This window comes from Pyrgilauda ruficollis, unplaced genomic scaffold (assembly GCF_017590135.1).
Source record: "Pyrgilauda ruficollis isolate IOZ18807 unplaced genomic scaffold, ASM1759013v1 scaffold62, whole genome shotgun sequence".
In the NCBI taxonomy this organism is placed as follows: Eukaryota; Metazoa; Chordata; class Aves; order Passeriformes; family Passeridae; genus Pyrgilauda; species Pyrgilauda ruficollis.
This window is the reverse complement of record NW_024527933.1, coordinates 2,557,128-2,573,565: the sequence shown is the minus strand read 5'-3', so window position 1 is coordinate 2,573,565 and position 16,438 is coordinate 2,557,128. Positions and strand designations below refer to the sequence as shown.

Below are 16,438 nucleotides of genomic sequence, written 5' to 3'. Positions count from 1 at the left end.
GTGTGTATTCCCCTGGGAATGTCTCACCATACCCTGGGTGACCTGCAGAAGGTCAGGAGCACCAACAGGACATTTATTGCCCACAGCTCCTGGCCCTGGGAGTTTGAAGGGGGAGCAGGCTGGGAAGCAAACAGGCACTTCCCTGTCACAGCAGCCTTGGGACTATTAACTGCTCATCACATTTTCTGGTTCCTTCTCCTCTTCCTTTCCCCTGCCTCAAAAAACCTCACACAAAAAAGAATTTAATTCATTTTTATATTTTGTGAGAAAGTTAAGCAAAGCACACTGACAGTATAGATGTGAGATTTTATTGATAGGATTGTATTTTGAATTTAATCTTTTGGGGATTTGGTCTTCATTTTAGCAGCACAGCCTTGTGCTGCAGCTGTGGTGAGCACTGCAGAGACTCCTTGCTGCTGCTGCCAGCTGAGAGTTCATGTGGACCCTCCTGGGAAGTCTGCCTTGCATTTCCTTTACTCCCTTAAAGCACTTTCTTGCTCTCCCCAAGGCTGGCAGTGCCCAGGGAGCAGCTGTGTGCCCCTGCTGGTCCCAGCTGGCTCTGGACACGTCCCCAGCCCCTCAAAGACCCCTCCTGAGGAGCAGCATTTCTGCTTAGGGCATGAGCTGTCTCCCAAGGCCAGGGGCAGTGGGGATATTCCAGTTTTTTCATACCAGTGGTTCCAAGGAATGCTGCCTGTCTCCCCTTGTCTCAGACATTTCATGGGCAATGGAGCAAGAAAGGATAGAAAAAAGCAGCCCAGGGACCGTGTCTTGCTGATTTTATTTTGGCTGTTTCTGAGCCCATTGCGGGGTCAGACTGAGGTTCCTCTGTGTGGTACAGCTCTGAGTGCTGTTCCTCTGCCTTGGCATTGCATCTTTGCAACCAAACCAAACTAAACCAAACCAGTGAAGCATCAGAAAGCCAAACTTGTGTTTCTCATTTAGTGTCTCCATTCAGTGGAGCTGTGGTCCCTGCCTGCTATTTCAGGTTACAGCCTGATCAGGAAGCCCTGAGACGGCTGAGATTTGTGTGCAAGAGAATTGTGCCAATTGTGGAGCTATGCCAAGGATGGAACAGCCTTTAAGGCTTCAGCCAGTAATTAATAAGTATCCTTAAGACAAACTGTGAAAATCTTAAAAATTATATGAATTGTATACAAGTCCTGTTCTCTCCTTTCCAAAGCCCTGACCAAGGATCATGCAAGTCATCCGTGGTCAGACTGGGAGCTGCAGTGAGCCTGGGCTCCTGGAATGCAGACAATTAAAAATATTGAACATTAGAATGGATTATGAAAATATGAGAGCAATATGGTCTTTCAAAATGTGCTTTTAAGGTGTATAAAAGTGACCTAGAGCTTTTCAGTATTTCTCAAGTAAGCAGGAATTGAGCTTAGGAAGCATTTCCCAGTACATTTCCATAACTTCCCCTTGGTTGGAATGAACCCCTCTGGTGCTGAGTCAGAGCAGGCCCTGCCTGCTGCTGCTTCCTGAAGTCCATCCTGCCGTGGGCTGGGGGAAGCTAGCCTGAATTACAGCCTGCCTTGGAGTTTCCTTGGCATCTGTCACAGCCCCTGTGAGCCTGTCTGTGGCAGCAGCTCTCCAGAACAAAAACATGGAATATAACTTTCCAGGAGCATTTGATACTTTCTATCCTACTGCATTTCCTATTGCCCCTGTGATGTGAGAACCCAGCCTGTGGAGTCCAGGACAGAGAGCTCAGGCTGGTAGTTGGTAATGAATGTTCTGTCATTTTTACTTAGCTGAGCAACTGCTGTTCCTGCTGATACCAATACCAAGCAATAAATTTAGATTGCTTTCAACATTATTGAAATAATCAATATTTGCTCTTTTTGTAGCACTCTTACTTTACTGTGCCTGACACCAGAGAGCTTCCCAGTATACCTGAAAATGTGAGTATTTGGGAGGACCCTACACTTTATTGTTTCCATTTAATGTCAGCAGCTATATAGATGACAAATATTGCTCTGTTTGGGATAGGTTTTATTCTGTAAAATACTGAGCATTCAGGAGCTGACAATCTGCATGTGTGATTAAAAGCTGAACTGTGTGAAGAACAGGGCACTGGTGGGCAGATTGATGTGGGTAAAACAGCAGCTCTGCTAACCCTTCACTGCCACCCCTCTGGAAGAATGACCTGAGAGAGCAGGGAAAATGCTCTGCTTGCTAGATGGCTCCTGAGAATGCCAAGCACACCTGGGCTCTTCAGAGTCACTTTTTGGGAGACTTTTTAAGCCTCACACAGTCGTGTGTGTTCCAGCCTGGCTCAGCTTTCCAGCCAGATGATAAGTCTGTGGGGAGACAATGCTGGCATTTGCTTCTCTTAAATACTCTTTAATGTGCTCCTGCTCTGTCTCAGCCAAACTCCTGTGCCTGACATCTCCGTTTTCTTCCCTGAGCATTTTGCGGTCGGTCTCAGCATCATATCCTTCAGCTGATGGCATGAAAGTAAAAAGGGAATCATCAAGACATTCCATCTCATTTGTGGGTGATTTGTATAGCAGATAGCATTCGGGCCTTTTTGTTTGCCTTTCAAAACAATGTTGCTGGTTTTTCTGTGCAGACTCTTCATACTGACACGTATTCTGACAGGAAATTTAATAGATGTGCTCTTTCTTCTGAGGTGCTTTATTTTTGTGCAAATATGATACGCTGGGTGTAATTCAGGAATCTATTCCTGAGTCTAAACCAACCATCAAATCTTGTCCTGACACACAGAATTATAAAATCCCAGAATGATTTGGTTGGAAGGGGCCTTAAAGCCCGTCCAGTGGCACCCATGCCATGGGCAGCAACACCTCCCACTATCCCAGGGTTGTGTAATTTCTTGTTAAAGCAACTTTCCTGTGGAAGAGGAGCACATTAGGGAATAATACAAGGAGATTAAATGGGCATAAGTCTGCTGTATTTTAATAAATTGATCTGATTTAGTAAAAATTCCACACATCTTACCAGGAATTGCATTTAAAACACATATTAGCAAAAGTTTTAGTGGTGCTGAACTTCCAAGCTGGATGTGATGATGAGTGGAGAGCTGCAGAGAGCTCTGTTTGTAATGTTAACAAAACTCTTGGAATTACCTGACTTTGTGTCAGATCAATGTGTTTAATGAGTCCCAGAGCCATTTAGCGTGGGCACTTTTCTGTAACAGCAACTCATTCCCTGCTTCAGGAGATGTGAGTTGTGTGACGGATGTGTAAATGCAGAGTGACTCCAGAAATAAATGGGGCTGGTTGCAGGAAATACAGTGCACGACTGAAATTCCTGGTACTAGCTGTTGTGTTTCAGAAGTAGCAGGTAAGGTAACAGGCTGAAATGATGGCATTTTCTTGGGATGATGTCCTGTGTGTTTTTGTGTCACTCAGTCCAACTTCCTCTTCAGATGATGGTGGGAGAGAAGTGATTTTTAGCCTCAAAAGTCTGTGTAGTCAGTGTGTGTTTATTGATACTAGATAGCAAATGATCAGATGGATGATTGATCTGGGAATAAACTTTCAAAGGAGTGTGAGGGAGCTCTGTAGTGCTCCTGGTGAATTTTGAGAGGAGTGGGGTTACCTGTTCTGAAAATCCCCGTTTTTACTGCCCCAAGAAAGGTTTAAATCCTAGGAAGCAAAATACATAACAATTACCCTGCAAACTGGAACGCTTTCATTTGTATTTATTTAACTCATTCATGGTTTTGTCACTTACGAGACATGTCTTTCAAAATACATGTGTAAGTCCCAATTTCAGCTTCAGAGCTGACAGCTTTCTTATAAATACAACTTCGAGGGAACACGTGAATCTCCTCAGTACCAATACATTTCCATGCAGCCCACATGGTTCCCAGGTGTCCTTGGCAAATCTCTGAGAGCAGACAAGACTGAAACCTTATAAATCTTTCCATCTGAAGGTACATTTGTGTGTCATGTCATCACAATAAACTCGATGAAAGAACAATTGCAAATCAAGTCCCCACGTCTATTTTCCTCTTGCAGGGGAGGCTGTTGCCTCACAAACAGATCTGTGTGGAGCAGGGCTGCATCCTCGGGCTGGATGCAGGGATTGTGTGCTGCTTTTGCTGTGCCCCTGAGTTGGGTGGCATCAAAGGCAGTTCAGGGCTCCTTAAAAATTCTTTTAATTCCCACTATTAGCAGGAATTGTGTCGTCACGCGCTGTGTTTTGGCGTGGTGGAAGGGTGGGTGAGAGGGGGAAGAAGAGCTGTAGAGAAGACAGCTTATGTTTAGACAAAAATATCATGTTAATCAGCACAGATGGGATGAGAAATACAGAAAAAGTACATGATAGTTTAATAGGTTGTTGGCAAAATGTGTTGGCTTTTTTTTTTCTCCTTTGACTGTACCTGTCTGTGGCTCCAGCTCTGCTGTAACAAAGACCTGAATGATTGTTTTATTTTACATGTTTGAAGCCAACCATAATGAGCTCAGTTTTTATCCCTCTACATACTGGTACCAAAGTCTCCCAAATACAATGCTTAATTTTCCTTCAGCTCTTTGTGTTTGGATGGCAAGCTGGGGAACATATTTTTGCACAGTATGAAGCATCTTGGCAGACTTCTCAGGCCAAGTATCTTGGATCTGTCAAAAGTGCTAATAGGCTTTGTTGAGCTTCTTTAAGTTTCTAAATCATATTTGCTTTTTGCTTTTCTGCACTTTTTTATTTAAGGATGATTAAGATTGCACTTGAATTCATGACTAATCTAATTTTTCTCTCACATGTGCTTTTTGTATAAGGCTGTCTTTATCCTATAGCAACCCTTTCATGTCTGTAAGAAGCTATTCAGAAACAAATTCCCTAATTCAGCATTTTTGGGTATTACCTTTTCCTCCACCTCTCCCCTTTTCTTGAATTTCTCTGTTTTAAGGAGTGAAGTGCTCAGAGAGAATTCCCTTTCTCAGCCTCCCCAGGGAAGTGCTCCTGTCTCCCAGCTCCCACCCAGGGATGTCTGAGTGCCCCAAGTGAGGGGTTCAGTTCAGACAACTGGGTTTGTGTGTGTGAAATGAGCAGGTGTGTTCCCAATAGTCAGAACTGTTTTAGCTCAGGCTGAGCTCACAACTGAATTTGCTGTATTAAAATTGGCCTCTGAGAGCTGCTTTTAGTTTTGGGATGTGGGTTTTTGGTACTTTATCAGGCAGCTTTGTGGTCACCATAAAAGTGACAGAACATTTTTTTTTTCTCAGAGAAGTATCTTGTATTCAAAAAGCTGTGTGTGAAACATCATCACTGTTATTACTCCAAGACCCAGCTTCCCAAAACTTAGGGGAGACATACTGCAGTTAGAAAGGCCTCTGCCATAAGATGAAATCCTGCTTTCTTTTGTTAAGCCACGTACTGGATGTAGCACAATAGAAGGATGAAATCTCTTTGGTTTGGGGTTTGGCTGGTTTTTTTTTTTGTTAAGGACACTTAGTTTTGTAATATCATGAGTCAAAAATGATTCTTCTCTCTCCCCAGAGAAATCTGACAGAGTATTTTGTAGCAGTTGATGTCAACAACATGCTGCATCTCTACGCCAGTATGCTGTACGAGCGCCGCATCCTCATTTGCTGTAGTAAGCTGAGCACTGTAAGTAAAATGCACAAGAATTTCCTCTAGTCACAGTATTTCATTTTTTTAATCACAGTCATATATAGGAAATTAACTTATTATCTCCAGGTCTGTCTTTCAACCTCAGTTATGCAGCCCAGCTGAGTTCTGCGCCTTATTGTGAGGATTTTGTGGAACTTCTGTTGGCCCCTGATGTTCAAAAGAATTTTTTGGATACAGACATTTTTGTGTCTGTTTGGTACATGAATGTTCAAAGACTTTTGCCATAGTGAAGTCCTTTACTCAGAATTTACTTGACAGGGTTAAAAAAAAGATAAATGACACTGTCAAATGGATGTTCCAGTGACCTCTTCTGGATGCACCAAAGGAGTGGGCTAAAGTACATTGACAATGCACAGTTTTGCAGTTGTGTTTGATAAGGTTTAGTCTTAATGCTCCTTAGGCTCTGTCAAGTGTCTGAGAGATGAAAGCTGCTGAATATTCTAGAGTGCTCTCTTCTAAAAATGGCTGGAGATCAAAACAAGCACAGGGCTTGATTCAGTTCAAAGTTTTGTGTTATGCATTTCATGGTTTAGCAGTCAATAAGATTGTGATTTTCTTTATGAAAGCAAATGCTCTGTGGTCGTGTTTGCTCTGTAAATGGCTATTGATTGTTTTCCTTTGTGTGTGCTGAAGATGGTTTAACTAATTTTGGTTTCTAGTGCTGTGGGCTGAGCACTGGAGCAGTCCTGGCTGAAGTACAGCTGCCAGTTCCATTTCCTGGGGCTGTAACTGGTGTCTGGCTGTAGGACCAGGTCTGCTTCAAACTGCTCCGTGGCACTGTGAGTGCTCTGCAAGGCTGGAGTGATGTCCACAAACCCTTGTAAGGATGGTCTGTCAGCACGGGGCAGAGAAATGAGAGGAGTAAGACCTCAGACTTAATCCCAGAAAAACTATCACAATATCATTTCGAAAGGAAGCGAAAGGAGAATTACAATAGCCTCTGGCACCTAATAACAATTATTAATAATGGTTACAATCAATCCCACCTTTAACTGAAAGCATTTAAGCATTATAAAGTTTAATACCATAGAAAACTTGTAAAATCTTAACTTCTCTATCTGCCACATGTTCTATGTCCTCACTACTAAAATAAGGAAAATTCCATCCAGGTCTGGTAATGGAATAAAATGAAGGAGAGGTGTTTATTTCAGCAACCTACAGAATGAAAAGAACAGTAAATGATCAGAGAGGAGGGAAGAAGAGAAGGGCTGCCCAAAGCATTTCAGAGGTTGTGTGGTTGGTTGGTTTAATCTCTCCCTTTGTGACAGAGCCTGGGAAGAGGAATTACTTACCTGTCACTGTGCCTTCCTTAATGAGCCAGTTCACAAGTGGGGCTGGGTTTTTTTCCTCTCTTTCTGCTATTTCTCTTCCTTTTGCCTCTGTCCAAGATAAAAGCACGTCTGGTTCTTGGGAGGGAGGGGTATTCATACTGTGTGTTCTTAGCTTACAGGTTTCTCTATAAACTGCTGGCAGATTGGATGACAGAGTAAGGCAGGTTTGAGGAGCTGGGCCGGAGCCAGCGGTTGCCGCTCGCCGTTCCAGCCCAGGAACATTCTCTGCTCTCAGCCTGTGCTTGGCAGTGCCAAGACCTTGTCCCTGGAAAGGAACCAAACCCCCAGTCCCCGAGTGCAGCCAGCCTGGGGGGCTGCCCAGGGGCTGCTGCCTTTGTTTGGGGCTTTTAGCTTTTTAACACAAAAGTGGAAGGGACCTGTTTGCAGTTCATTTCTGTTACCCTTGGGAGACACACTTCATACTTAGGGCTTGAATTTAATACCAGGTAAGAGAGAGAAAATGAAACCACTACCCTGGGTAGAAAGGCTTTTATGGTGGAATGAATTCTGTGCTCCAATACCTGATCTCAGATTCAGATTTTGATTTTAAATATCCTTATATCCTTAAGTTGAATAATATTTAGAGGTAACTGAACAAAGCTGTGTTTGTTAGCTATTTTATAAACCATGTGTAGCAAGCTTATGGAGAAATTATAGCTGTTTGCTTGGATTTTGTTCTTCTCTACAAATGGAAATGCAGGTAATTTCTCAAAATGTTAAAACAGGTATTCCTGTTAAATTTCGTTACATATTCTGTGATCTAACTCCTCAAGGAAAGCCAGATATGAACCAAAATGATAAATCCCCTGTGCCTGGCAGAAGCTCACCTGCTAGTGGGAGCATGCTGCTGCAGAAATGAAGCCAGAGCTCTCCTTGCATCCCGAGTTCCCTTCTCCTTCAGAACCCCAGCGCAGCACCCCGAGGTGTGCCCTGGGAGTGGGGCAGCAGCAGCTGCCTCTCATGAGGAGCTGCCTTATGAAGCTCTGAAATGGCTTAAACTTGGGGATTTCAGGGATGTTTCAGTCTGGCTCCATCATACTGAGGTGGATTTCTTTGCTTGATTTTCCTGTGACTTTTGGAGTTTTAGCACGAAGCAAAGAATCCCATTGTGACATGGATACTGCTTTGATCCTGGAGCAGAGCTTCCCATGCCACTTGTGCCATGGCACAGGGAGCTCTGACACAGCCTCTTACTCCTTGGCTGGGGTCTGATTGGCCTCAGGGCTCTGAGGGTGAGGAATTAGAACATATGAACAGTTTGATACCCCATATATGCTAGAATCAACATCATGATTTGTCTTTGCTTAGTTTGATCTTGGACACCTTCAGACCACACAGGGACCTCAGTCCCCTAGAGTTTGTCTCCTCGGGACTTGTGAGCAGCACTGTCCCTCCTTCCCCCTACCCAGAAGGCATTAAATGCTCAATTTCCTCCTGCCTTCCAAGAGCTGGGAGGATTTCTTGAGAGTTGTGTTCAAAACATCTCTCACAAGTGAAGCTCAATGTAGTGCTTGAGCTGGGTGTCCCTGGAGATTGAAGGACAGTGAGCTGGGAACATGGGCATGTCTTCCATGTCCCCTCTGAGTCTGCCTTGGATGTGTCTGTGTGTGAGGGCTCGGATTTATTTATTTATTTATTTCCCCAAGTGTTTGTGCTCATATTCCTTTCTTACAGTATTTTGCCTATAGCTTTTGCTGAGATTGGCTTATTGAGCATTAGCACCTGCTCCATATTAATATCCTTCGTGAATGTGACAAATATCCTGCTCATCTTCTTCTCCAGATTAATAATTATTGTTTGAAATAGGATTGAGAGCAGTAATTTCCTCTGTAAGGATTCTCCCCATGGCTTCACTGGCACTTGCCTTTGCTATTTCAGTGCCTGTCACACCAAAGCTCTTCTGTGTGAGTTTTAACAATATAACTGATAAATTAAATGGATCAAATGATTAGGTGAAGGGCAATTAGATAAAATTCCCTTTTAATTCATCAAGATTTAATCAGTGAGTTTAGTGTACTGTGTTTTTAAGAAATGCATGTCACATATTTTTCAGTTGGTGTTGTAATTTCAGAGGAGTTTTATGATATTTAATGGATGGTAATTTCCAGGTTTGGGACATTTGCCATTACTATTTCTTTTTCCCTTTGTGTTTTCATTTCCGTGTTTCTGCTGCTTTGTACAATGCTGGGTGTTCTTTGCAGGTTGGGTTTGTTGAGTGAATCATGTTCTCAGCTGTTCACAAAGGCAGATGGCAGCCACTCCTGCTCCCCCCGAGACCCTTGTTTTTGCCAGCACTGCTGTGTATTTTCTAATAAAGCATTGATAGGAAAGCAGAATTGGTTCTTTACCTTCTTGCCTCCAAGTTTACCATTTGAAGCTGGGGGTTTGTCTCACGCTGTGGTTTCTGTGTGTTTTTCAGTTAACTGCCTGCATCCACGGGTCTGCAGCCATGCTCTACCCCATGTTCTGGCAGCACGTTTACATTCCTGTCCTGCCCCCACATCTCCTGGACTACTGCTGGTAAGGCCATCCCTGTGTGTGTGTCCCTCACAGCACAGCCTGGGCAGTGGCTCAGGGTGAGGGGGAAGCTGCTCCTGGGGGTCCAGCTGGATAACCAGCACTGAGTGAAGGCCTGGACACCAAATTGTGCAGCTTTAAAGGAAGTTTGCTCCTGTGCAGCTGGTTTAAATGTTGTGTGTGGCTGTGTCAGGAGCGGGGAGCAGAATGTAAAGAGTCATCTCCTGTGGAAATGAGCCTTCCCTGGCTCCCTGCACAGGAGGGGCAGGTCCCAGTCATTTGCAGTGCCAGCAGGTGCCTCTCCCTGGATAATGGGCTTCTCACGTGTAATTAACACTTGGAGAGGCTGCCCCAGCTCCCCTCAGGTACCTGCTGCTCCAGGGCTCAGCCAGGCTTTGCCTTCGAGGTCAGTTATCCATGGACTTCCTGACAAAGGCAGGGCCAGGGGCCCGCCCAGAGGGTGAAAAAGCAAACCCTGGGGCAGGAGAGAAAGGCAGGAGTCACTGAGCATCACTGAGGGGACTCTCTGGTGGCCAACACCCAGCCATGGCAGGAGGGAGCCAGGCTGAGTGCAAGGAATGATTTCAAACAGTATGACTGTTAGGCAGCTCACAAATGCAAAAGCTGATTTCCTTACCCAGCCAGGAACTTTAATTGCAGAGGTAGCTACACACTCGGTCATTGTTTGAGTAGGCCAATTTAGCAACAATTTGTGAGCCATAAAATATTTCCCAAAACAGAGTCCACCATCTATTTGGTAACCACGTGAACTTGGAGATGTCATTTTTGCCTGGGAGGACAGAGCAATCAGCTCCCTGCTTTAAGGCAGTATTTCTGCTTCCTGGTGTCTGCCTTTAAAGGGAAGTGACCTGAGATTATTTAAAATAGAAGCGTTCCATTTAATTTTAATTATTGTCTGGTTATTTCTTTTGCAAATATGACATAAGAATTTTAGAGAGCTGAAATGGGAACAAAACTTAAAGCAATGAGAATTCTTCATTTCTTATGAATACAGAATATCTTTGTTCATTCAGCTGGCTGTGCTCATTTCTGACTGTGCTGTGATGTTTTGAATCTTCTCCTGCTCTTTTGAAACTCACAGAAGGATGGATAGAGTGTGTCACTCGAGATCTTTGAAAGTTTTTTGAAAAAAGTATATTCCACCTGTGATTATTTGCCTTTTGCTTCCCATTTCCCTCTTGAAAGGGTTTTCTTAAAGTTAATATTTCTGTTTCCCTGCATTCCTCACTGATGTACCTTCCCTCCTCCCTGAAAATGCTGAAAGGCTGTGGCTCCCAAATGTTTGCTCCCAATGCTCTTGCTCTGTAGTGGGGATGCTGACTCAGTGCTGCTGGTGGCTCCTCCATGGAGCTGGAATGGCTTCAGTCACCTCATCCCTGTCATGTAGATTGTTCAGGACAAGGGGCAGGGGGGGAAGCAAGGGATAGAGTGCTGTCCTTTATTTGTATTTTTTAATTAGGCACTGCTCTTTAATGTATTTTCAGCCCAGGGAGACATTTTTGGTTCAGGAGACTGAAATACTGTCACTAGAGACCATACCAATGCACAATTGCTTGTTCCTTTGAGCACAGATCAAGAGAGGAAGTACAGAAGCACAGCTGCTCTGCTGGTGGCTGGTTTGGGGTTGTTTGGTTGGGTTTTGTTTGTTTAGAGCACATGCCAGCAGGTGTCAGAAGTCCTGGTTAGTGAGGTGCTGCCACCAAGCATCGATGGTCAGGCACATACAACTATTGGAATTTGGCTAGATCTTGTCCATCCTTTTCATTGGGAATTTAAACATTTGGTGATATGAAGGAAGCAGTGTATCAATTTTCCTCATTACTCTTCCCACTTTGTTTTCTGTGTGCCATAAACCCACTCCCACTGTGACTGTTTGTTTCCTTCTTGCTCTCAGTGTCTGTTTAAAGTGAGCCCTTAGAAAAGCCCTGCTTTGCTGAGCTGGGACACAGCTGAGTGTGTGCTGAGCCCCAGAGCTTTGTCACCACAAGAAACAGTACATTTTGTAGGGTGATTAAAACAGTCTTTTCTATCAGACAGACAGCTTAGCAGCCAGCATGAATAAATTCTGAGAGCACCCTGGCACAGCTGCTGAACAAACGCTTCTGTTGGGGCAGTTTGTCCTTTCTCCAGGAGATTTTTTAACCCCCTTTCTCCTATTTTCTAAATCTGCATATAGTCAATGTGCTCCTCGAGTAGGTGGAGGCAGAGCTGGAGTCCTCCTGCTGCTGGGAAACAAAAATTCCTGCCTGGGGAGCTCTGGGTGGGCATTGCCATTGAGGCTGGCACACCTGGGCACTCACTGGAGCCTCTTGTAGCTGCTCTCCTGCTGACAGCTGTGCGTTCCCTGCATTGTTCCAATTTATGCAGTCAAGTTCCTAATTTGCATCAATTACCCCAATAAATTTTGGGTGGAATTCTGTTGCATTTCAATGAGGAATGTGAAGAGAAATCAGGAGACTGCCCTGGAGAGGGAAGTACCAAGTTGTGTGGAGACAGCCACCCGTTAAGTCAATGTTTGCAGAGCAAGACATGAATGTGGTAAATGTGCTCTCATCCATTTTCCTGGAACAATGAAGCAAAATGGTGAAATCCCTGCGTAGCTGTAAATAGGAACCTTTTGGAGATCCTTGGCCTTTTACATTACTTTCCTGGTGAATTGCAGTGTTTTTTAAGGCTGGGCTTTTTTCACTTAAGAAGAAATGTCCCTCTATTTCACCTGCTTCTCTTCCAATTAGTAGTTGCCCACCTCTTGGGAGCATAATTAAGAGGTCTCTAGTTTGCCTAAGGAAACGAATTAAAGAAATTGTAAAAATGCAACTGTAATAAATGGGCAATATATAGCCATTATGTCCCCAAAATCCATATTCATGCTTATGCATTGCTACTTTAATGATTTGATATTTACCTATATAACTCATGTGATTATAAATAAGGCCGATTGCCTTGGGAGCCAGCATAGCACAAGAGGAGTAATGACCCCTCTCTTTGTTCCAAAAGGCTCATGCAGGCACTTTGTTTGAGCAGTAAATACATGTGGTAGAAACTGATACTTCTTAATTTTGCACTTAATGGCTATTGGCTGCCAGCAAACAACTTTGAGTAATTAGTAGTTGTGGCTGTAAGAAGCCCCAGGACTGATGAAGTGTCAAGCAGTGGGGAAGGCCTGCTCTGAAGGGCAGTCTTTAATCTGCCAGGGCTCCCAGAAGGATTAAAGGTTGTGCCGAGTGTTTCTGCCCTTTATCCAAGGGATGCATCTTGCTGAACTTCACTTGGAAGTCTTGCAAGTACAAATCTACCCTGATAAAATATTAAAAACTGCTGGAGTGTTTCACATCTCAGGACCTGAATGGCAGTGAGGAAGGACAGTTTCAGAGTGCCCTGGGTGGGGAAGGGGGGACACACCACATTCCCCTGCACAGGATGCTAAAGGTCTACTTAAATAATGGCCTATTATTAACTCATGGTCAAGAGAAATGGTGATAAAAACAATTTATGAAGCCTGACATGAACTCGGGGCATTTACTTCTAGGTGTGTTTCCTATTCAGTCATATTGATGAGTGATGATGGAAGAACAGAATCTCTGTGGTAGATTTTATTGGAAATGCTTATGCTCTTTACCAGAATTACATTTTATTGAGGTTATTTATGCAGTCCCTGTAATTATTTTATGTGCTGCATTGCCGTTCTATGTAATGTTTGTCACTTCAAAAGGAAAAGATGAGCCTTTGCATCCAAAGCTGATCCACGTATCTTGAGCCTTATCTTTTCTTGCCACGTTTGGAGATGTTAATAAATGGCTGGTTTTCAGGAATACTGCACTCTTCCTGCTTCCTTGCATTACATTAGCTGAAGTTCCACTAGATGAGACATTTGCAGGGTTAAGACTTCCTGCCGAGGTTCCGACTTTGGGTGGAGGGATTGAAGCTGTGGCGTTGCTGGAAGTCCTTAATTGGAACCACATTGGTGGCGGTGGCAGCGGAGGGGCCGGGGCAGCCCGAGCCAGAGCAGTGCTTCGTTCTCTCGGTGTAAAACTCCTGCCTGTTCCCTTGCTCCTGAGCTGCGGCCGCTGGAGCTCAAGAGATGGCATTTGCCACAAGTCAAACGCGTCCGTGCCAGAGCCGTGCTGAGCTGAGCAGCCCTGTGTGTGGCAGCCAGTGTCCTGGGGAGCAGTCAGACCTTCTGCCCCGGGGCTTGGGCGCGTGTTCCAGCTGGCACCTGCGGGATTCCCAGCAAGCAGAACATTTGGGATAACTCTGTGCTGTAGCAGCGCCTCTGGGCTCTGCCCCAAGGGGCTCTGGGGGTGCACTCATTGCAGTGATGTGGGACAAGGCGCTGGAATGTTCTGTCAGTGAGCTGGGAAGGGGTTGTGGAAGTTGTATGTGTTTAATGTCTCAGAAAGGGAAAAAAAAATGGTTTCACGTGGAATTTCTACTGCGGGGGCTGTTTCCACCTCGGTAGAGCATCCTACAGAGTGGCAGTTTGAGGGGGTGTATTAATAAACAACATAAATATTAATATGCTTATCAGTAAATATATTTTTTAAGGTATTTCTCAGGAATAGGAGAAGCAGGGATTTTTGCTGGCCTGGTGTCTCAGGAGCTTTTTCAGTACTGTACTGCTCTTACTGAGCAGTAGGCACCAGCTTAGAGCAGCAATATGGGAGATATTTTAATCCAAGGCAGTACAGTGACATTTCTCTCATTTTTTCATCTGAAATTGAAAATGAGCTCTTTGAGCTTCTGTATCCAAAGCGAGCTGAGGCTCTATTTTAGAAGTTGTGTCTGTCTGTGTGCGCTGCGTTTCGCAGGCAGGATGTGCCATATTTGCAATTAGCAGCTCTGGCAGCCTCGCTGATGGCTCTGATTGCGAGGGGGAGGCTGCGAGCAGCTCAGGACGGAAATCCTGGACACCAGAGGCAGCTCCCATCGGGGCTCTGCTGCTCCTTCTCGGGCTTTGCTCACATCAGGGAAGGGACGTGGAGAAGATCAGGCTCCCCTTAAACACTGGGGCTAACAAAGGTGTCACGCCTGTGTCCGAGGCTAAAACCTGGCCTGAGCCTCCGGGGTTTTTAAGTTTTGTGTCCTGAGGGGAATACTGGTATCAGCAGATGTCCCAGGAATTCTGGAGTTTATCAGGACCTTCAAAAGTATTTTTTATATTTTCTTTTAGAAATGAAAACATGTCAAGATTTATACTTCAAAGTAAATTACTTAAAAATGTGTTTGGACTCATTCAGAGAATTCAAAACTTGTACTACTGGATGATGTGTATACATTAAATTAACCACTTGACACTACAACAGGGTCCAGTTTTTGAAAGAATACTCTTGGAAAAGTCTGTGTATGCTTTTAACATTGCAATAACACATTTTGTTGGATTTCCAGCAAAAGACTCCAGTGTTAGGTCTATGTTTAATAGCTGTCCTTAGGTACCTGCCTAAACTTAGTCACTTAGAAATTCTGTTGTCAAGAAAAAGTGAAGGCTTACAGGAGTGGGAGACTATTGCATACTAAAAAATGTATTTCAAATATGGACTGACACTTTGTTCACATGTAATTTGTTTGTATGAACGTTATCTATTATTTTTTAAGCAAAACCTAATCCAGTATCCCAGTGTTTTGCTGTAGCTGATTTTATAAGTCACGTGTGTTCTTCAGGGTTACGAGGATGTAAAGCTGTGTTTCTTTTCCTCTCCACAGTGCCCCCATGCCCTACCTCATTGGAATACACTTAAGTTTGATGGAGGTAAGACTCTCACAATTTCTGAAACTATATATAGTGGTATGATTTAGAGCCAGATTCTGCAAGCAATTACACATTCATTCATATGCTTAAAAATGCAATAACCCTGTTAATTTGGGAGTGCTGGGGGAATTGAGTGAGGCATACATGGTAATGTGGAGTGTTCAGGAGCCTGCTTTGCTCCCCGGTGCTCCTTGGGCAGATTTCCCGTTCGCAGCTCGGCGGTGACAAGCTCACGTCGTGCTCCCCTCCCCGCCCTGGGCCTTCATTTAATCACTTCAGTGCCTTGCTTGGACTCAGGCACAAAGGCAGAGTCGGTATTAAACCACAATGTTGACAGTTACAGTTCTCTTTTAGGCTTTTGCAGACAGATTGTAATTTTTTAAATGTTCAAAAGATCTGAAAAGAAGGAACTTGCAGTTAATGTTAACACAAAGCTGGCAGAGCACCAGCCCTCACAGAAAGCTTCTCCTATAAACAATTCCCAGTAATTCGTGTGACTTTTTTTAAAAAAACTCTAGAAGTGGAAATAGCACATTTGCTTTTGCTTCCAGTACTGGTGAAACAGTGGATGACTTTCCTCAAAAGCATCTGGGGGGACAACAAAAGGTGCTGACTTAAGGTGCCTCTGAAATCCTCATCCCCCCTGCCTGTGCCCCTGCCCCAGGAGTGCTGGGTGGGAAGAGCCATTCCTGCCTCGGAGCTCGGCCTCCTGGGGACAGGGTTGGACAGCTGCTCTGCACGTGCCCTGGACAGGAGGGCACCTGTGTCCCTGTGTGTCCCTGCTTCAGATCCTGTGTGTGGAAATGGGTACAGAACAGTTCAGAGAGCTGGGGTTTACATCACATAAAGGAATTGTTCTTGTATTGCACATAAAAATGTGCCATTTCTGGAAATATTGGTTAATATTCTTTCACTAGGGCAAATGTGTGTAAAAATGATGCCCTGTGTGTTTGTGTGTGCTGTGTAATATCCCCCCTTTTTCCAGCATTAATGGGAAGTAATTTTAGAAGGCAGTTTTTTCATGAAAAGCTAGATTAAATGTACAGGATGTCTTTTTTCTTCTTAGCATCCTGGCTACAGATGATTTTTTATGCCCTTTATACTGCTAAACCAAGTAAAGAATTGCAGTACAATGTGTTTGTGAATAACCAATTGGTTAAAAAGTCAACACATACTTTTGTTTGCACATCATATGCTTCTGTTCAAGGGGTTACTC

General features: G+C 44.1%; 1 protein-coding gene across 7 annotated transcripts in view; it reads left to right on the top strand.

The window, feature by feature from the left end:
• DENND1A (DENN domain containing 1A) overlaps positions 1 to 16,438 on the top strand; it is a 148,920-nt gene that overhangs the window by 64,720 nt on the left and 67,762 nt on the right. For all 7 annotated transcript variants that reach the window (XM_041484011.1, XM_041484015.1, XM_041484013.1 and 4 more), the window contains exons 8-11: positions 1,857 to 1,910; positions 5,473 to 5,583; positions 9,358 to 9,458; positions 15,177 to 15,222. In XM_041484011.1, the coding sequence (XP_041339945.1) occupies positions 1,857 to 1,910; positions 5,473 to 5,583; positions 9,358 to 9,458; positions 15,177 to 15,222 (312 nt within the window). The remainder of the gene's footprint in view (positions 1 to 1,856; positions 1,911 to 5,472; positions 5,584 to 9,357; positions 9,459 to 15,176; positions 15,223 to 16,438) is intronic.